Here is a 5,148-nt window from a genome sequence, read left to right on the forward strand (position 1 = left end):
TCAGCTCGCGCTGCCTGTGTCACACTCCGAGCAAGAGTCCCAGAGTAACAGCTGCAGCAAGACGGGTCAGTCTAGGGGGACCCTGGGACCCCACCGGGGCTGGACATTGCACCCCAGCCCTCCTGGGCATGGCGGGTGCAGAGGGCACCCGGAGTGGGGCGGGCGGGCCCCAGCATGCAGCCCCTTCGCAGCCGGCTGTGCCCTCCCTCTTCTCTTCCCGGCTCCTGGGCTCCGAGAACCAGCGAACTGCTCCTGCTGCTCGCGGCAGCACGCTCTGATTGGCCCCACACGCTGGGGGGGGGAAGGGGGAGGCAGGCCCTATATAAAGGCAAGGGCACTGCAGCATTTTGGCATTGGTGCAGAGCTGTGGCTGGTGCTGCAGCTGCTGGCTGTGCCCCCCTCCCCCCCACTGCAGCTGCTGGCTCTGCTCCCCCCCACCCCGGCTCCACCCGACCTGCAGCTGCCCTGGCCGAGATGAGCTATGACCCTTATGGCTTCCTCAAGCCGTGGCAGGAGTATCGGAGCGTCCGCTCCACCAAGTCCACCGTCTCCTCCTCCCTGTACGCCCTGCACCGGCCGGCACTGACCCCCGTCAAGCGCTCGGGGTGCGTCACCTCCCTGGAGAAGCTGGACCTGTCCCAGGTGAGTAACCTGAACGCAGAGCTGCTAGGGCTGCGGGCCCAGGAGAAGGAGCAGCTGGTCGACCTCAACGACCGCTTCGCCACCTACATCGAGAAGGTGCACCGGCTGGAGAAGCAGAACAAAGTGCTGCTGGTGGAGCTGGAGGCGCTGCGGCAGAAGCAGCAAGACCCCTCACGCCTGCACCTGCTGTACCGGCAGGAGCTGCGCAGCCTGCGCGGCCTACTGGAGGCGGAGGCTGGCGAGAAGATGCGCATGCAGGCCCGCCGGGACCAGCTGCGCAACTCCTGCAGCCAGTTGAAGGAGCGGTACAAGGAGGAGGCGCGGCTGCGGCTGCAGGCTGAGGAGACGCTGGAGAAGGTGCGGGAGGAGGCTGGCCAGGCCACGCTGGCGAACAGCGACGTGGAGGGCAGCATTGGCTCTCTGCTGGGGGAGATCTCCTTCCTCCACAAGGTCTTCGGGCAGGAGAGCGCCGAGCTGTCGGCCCAGGTGCAGGCGGCCAGCCTGCCGGTGGACGTGAGCCTGGCGGGAGCTAAGCCTGACCTGGCGGCAGCTCTGCAGGAGATCCGGGCGCAGTATGAGACGCTGGCCGGCAGGAACATGCAAGCGGCCGAAGACTGGTACCGCACCAGGTTCGCCTCGGTGGCTGAGCTGGCCAGCAAGAACAACGAGGCGGTGAGGTCCATGCGGGAGGAGACGGCCGAGTACCGGCGCCTGCTGCAGTCCCGCTCTGCCGAGGTTGAGGCCCTGCGCAGCGTCATCGACTCTCTCAACAAGCAGCTGGAGAGTGTAGAGGACAGGCAGAGCAGTGAGGTGGCCACGTACCAGGTGAGGCCAGGGCCTGCCCGGCATGGGGCAGGAGGAGCTGGGCCTGCAGGGCAAGCCAGGCTCTCTCACCTGTGGAGGGCAGGTGCACGGGCCTGGAGCCAGGACTCCTGGGTTCTCATCTTCATTTAGCCGCCTGTGGCACGGACAGGAAACTGGGCCCAGGTCCTCTTGCCAGGGTCTGACACCCTCCCTACAAGCAGCACTGGCAGGGCTCTCCACCGCTGCCTGCGCTGGGGAGGGCTGGCACCAGGCACAAGGAGGGAGCCTGGGAAGTGCCCTCAATCCTTGGGAGAGGGCAGCTCCGGGCCAGGGGGAGCACGGCCATTGGCGGGCCGTTTGAGGGGCACTGGAAGCAAACTGCATCCTAGGGGCAGCGAGGAGTGGGGGAAGGGAGGGGAGCACACTCTTTGGAGCAGAACTTCTCTCTCAATGAGCAGACACCCTGCTGCAGCCAGTTCAGGGGGCCCTCGCCAGGCGGGACGGTCCCACTCCCCAGCTCAGAGGGATGGTGCCCCGTGGCCCCTGTGCTTGGCTCGGAGCCACCAGGAGACGGCAGAAGTGCTATGTTGGCTCAGACGCCCTGAGGGCAAGAATGCCATGGAGGTGACCAGGCTGTGCCCCAAAGGTGGCCAGATGGGCCAGGGATCATGGGAGGCGTTGGCAGGGCAATGCATCTGTCTGGGCAAGGCGGGGAGCCCCCGGGTGGGGGCATTCAGAGCCTGGGAAGGCTCTGCCCCCAGCCCTGGAGCCTTTCCCATCCCTAGCGCCTCTGGCCATGGGGCCTGGAGGCTGGGAGCTCTGCCCAGTGGGGGGCTGGGGTACCCTAGCCAGACACCGGCTGGCTGGAGGAGCAATGGTGCAGGGGGTGAAGGCACTGAGCCTGGCTGGGAGTGGGACTTGGGGCTGGGTCGTGACCCCGCGGGCTCAGAGGTGGCAGGCCCAGGGCTGAGAGCGACAGCGGGGCCCAGGCGGCACTGACCGACCAGGCCTCTCTCCCTGCCAGGAGCGTGTGGCCAACCTGGAGCAGGAGATCAGGGAGGCCAAGCAGGAGATGGCGCGGTACCTGCGTGAGTACCAAGACCTGCTCAATGTCAAGATGGCGCTGGACATCGAGATTGCCGCCTACAGGTACTGGCCCCCCAGCTCTGCCTGGGCCCCCAGGCATCAGGAGGAAGCGGCTATCCCTAGGAGGCAGGCTGCAGGGTGGGCTCTGTCAGGACTTCTGGGATTGGTTCCCAGCCCTGCACTGTGTCCCCCTCTTGCCTCAGTTTCCTCTTCTGCTGGTCCTGCAGGGAGAAGGATCCCGACCCTCACACTAAGGGGGAAAGAGCCAAGGATTACATGCTTCTGGCCGCCCTTGGGCCGTCTTGCTGCGGGACATGCCAGCCCCATGTCGCCCCAATGCGAGGGCAGCGAGCTCTGCCCCACAGATCTCCTTGCTATGGACAGGGCCAGGGCCACCTGGCGGGGGGAGCAAGTGGGGCAATTTGCCTCGGGTCCCACAGGGGCCCTGCGAGCCCTGACCTGGCAGTGGTCCAGGTCTTCAGTGGCATTTTGGCGCTGGGGGGCCCTTCAGTGCTGCTGAAGACATGGAGCGACCGATGAGCCCCTCGCTGCTGAATTGCTGCCGCCGGGAGAGTACAAACGCTGCAGCTCCCCGCTTTGCCCCAGGCCCCCTGAATCCTCACGCCAGCCCCCAGAATCACTGCATGCCCAGGTCGATCCCTGGATCACAGGGGGATGCCGCTCCCTGCTGGATGGACCTGGAGCTGCTCCGCCCAGTCAGGCCGGAGATCCCCTGGGGTTCATCGGCAGTCGGATGGCTGTGGTGCTGCTCCCTGCGCTCAGGCCTGGCGGGGGGCCCTGCGTGAGCTGGGCGGGGCTGACCTGTGCTATCTCCTTTGGGTGTCTTACAGGAAGCTGCTGGAGGGGGAAGAGATCCGGCTGAGCTACTCATCCCCCCTGTGATCAGCGGGGGCCTGCAGCAGGAGAGCAGCCCCCAGTCACCCCCCTACCCCTGCTGCCCTGTCCCCTTCACACCCCTCCAGTCACTCCGCTGTCACCCCATGCTGAGGAAGCCGAGCAGCTGCCCTCGCAGGGCCGTTCACCAGTGGCCAGGCGCGTGAGAGCCCTCGTCTCATTGACTGCAGCCCCGTGGCCTCGTTGCCCCATCTCTGCCCTGGCCCAGCAGGGGCAGGCTCCAGATCCCACATCCCCACTGCAGGGAGATGCCAGGAACGTCCTGGACTCCAGCCCCTCCCCATACTGTGCTGAGCATGGCCAGGCCCTGCTGGACAAGGCCTCCTGGGTGTGTCCGCAGGAGCCCAGTGCCTGCCCCCCCAGGTATCTCTAGGCCCCAGCAGGGCTCCCCAGTGTTGATGCCCTCTTGCTGCAGTAGGAGGCTGAGCTGCCTCCTACCCAAGTGACATCCTCTGGGCACCGGGAGTTGAACCGCAAGCAGCACGTGCCCTCTCCGGAACCCGGAGGGCGAAACCACAAGTGACGTCCCCCCTTGGAGCTGCCCATCCCGGCTGTGCTGAGGGAGAAGCGCAGCAGGGTGCAGGCGGCACTGCCATGCCAACAGGGAGGGCAGCCCCCAGGCCCTGGGCTGCCCCAGGCTGCACCTTGCCCGGGTGGGGGGCAGGGCTGACCAGTATGCACCCCCTGCTGTAAGGGGGCAAACAGTACAGGGCGGACAGCGGGGGGCAGGCAGGGGAAGCTGTACGCCATTCCCCTGGCCCTGCTGCGACACCCCAGAGCTGCCTCCTACCACAGAATATCCCCCGCACAGACAGGGGATCCCACAGAGCCAGCCCAGCCTGTCCTGCAGGGGGCGCTCACGGCCATCGCAGGGCCCAGTTCAGCTGTCCCTGGAACTTCCCCCGGGGAGCCCCCATGCACAGCACCCCCTGCAGAGAGCTCTCCCGCAGCAGTCACTGTGGGGCAGGCCCGGACCCATCATATCTCCCAATCATTGCACCAGCCACCCTTTCGGAGCGGCACCAGGACGGCCTGGCACTGCCATGCTGCCTGTGCCAGCAATGGAAGCACCTCAATAAAAGCCCCATGGCATTAACCTGAGCCCGAGACTGTCGCTGGGGGCTGGTGAGAACGGGGGGATGAGCACAGCCCTGTGACGCAGCAGCTCACGAGCTCCACGGCGCCCCTGGCGGGAGCTCCCCCCCAGCCAGGGCTCCTGCCCCGCTCGCCCCCGAGCGCCCCTGCTGGGAGCTCCCCCCACGGCCCACGGCTCCTGCCCCCCCAGCAGCCCCTGCTGGGAGCTCCCCCCACAGCCAGGGAGCCTGCCCGCTCCCGCCCCGACAGCACCCCTGCTGGGAGCTCCCCCTACAGCCAGGGCCCTGCCCCGCTCCGCCCCGACAGAGCACCCCTGCTGGGAGCTCCCCCACAGCCAGGCGCTCCTGCCCCGCTCCCGCCCCGACAGCACCCTGCTGGAGCTCCCCCCAAGCCAGGGCTCCTGCCCCGCTCCCGCCCTGACAGCACCCCTGCTGGAAGCTCCCCCACAGCCAGGCTCCTGCCCCGCTTCCCGCCCCGACAGCACCCCTGCTGGGAGCTCCCCCCACAGCCAGGGCTCCTGCCCGCTCATGCCCCGACAGCACCCTGCGGAGCTCCCCCCACAGCCAGGGCTCCTGCCCCGCTCCCGCCCCGACAGCACCCCTGCTG

General features: G+C 67.6%; 1 protein-coding gene across 1 annotated transcript; it reads left to right on the forward strand.

Annotated features, from left to right (window-relative positions):
• The first annotated feature begins 401 nt into the window (after nucleotides 1-401).
• LOC116821286 (neurofilament light polypeptide-like) lies at nucleotides 402-4,543 on the forward strand. Its single transcript, XM_032774350.2, has 3 exons — nucleotides 402-1,467; nucleotides 2,471-2,595; nucleotides 3,384-4,543. The coding sequence occupies exons 1-3, from the start codon at nucleotides 475-477 to the stop codon at nucleotides 3,433-3,435; spliced, it is 1,170 nt and encodes a 389-aa protein (XP_032630241.1). The 5' UTR covers nucleotides 402-474; the 3' UTR covers nucleotides 3,436-4,543.
• The last annotated feature ends 605 nt before the right edge of the window (nucleotides 4,544-5,148 follow it).

This window comes from Chelonoidis abingdonii, chromosome 5 (assembly GCF_003597395.2).
Source record: "Chelonoidis abingdonii isolate Lonesome George chromosome 5, CheloAbing_2.0, whole genome shotgun sequence".
NCBI lineage: Eukaryota > Metazoa > Chordata > Testudines > Testudinidae > Chelonoidis > Chelonoidis abingdonii.

Bases quoted from the DNA above. Each gene is read 5' to 3' on its own strand.
- LOC116821286 (XM_032774350.2), top strand. From the start codon at position 475: ATGAGCTATGACCCTTATGGCTTCCTCAAGCCGTGGCAGGAGTATCGG. The intron at 1,468-2,470 runs GTGAGGCCAGGG...TCTCCCTGCCAG, and splicing joins GTGAGGTGGCCACGTACCAG to GAGCGTGTGGCCAACCTGGA. The intron at 2,596-3,383 runs GTACTGGCCCCC...GGTGTCTTACAG, and splicing joins ATCGAGATTGCCGCCTACAG to GAAGCTGCTGGAGGGGGAAG.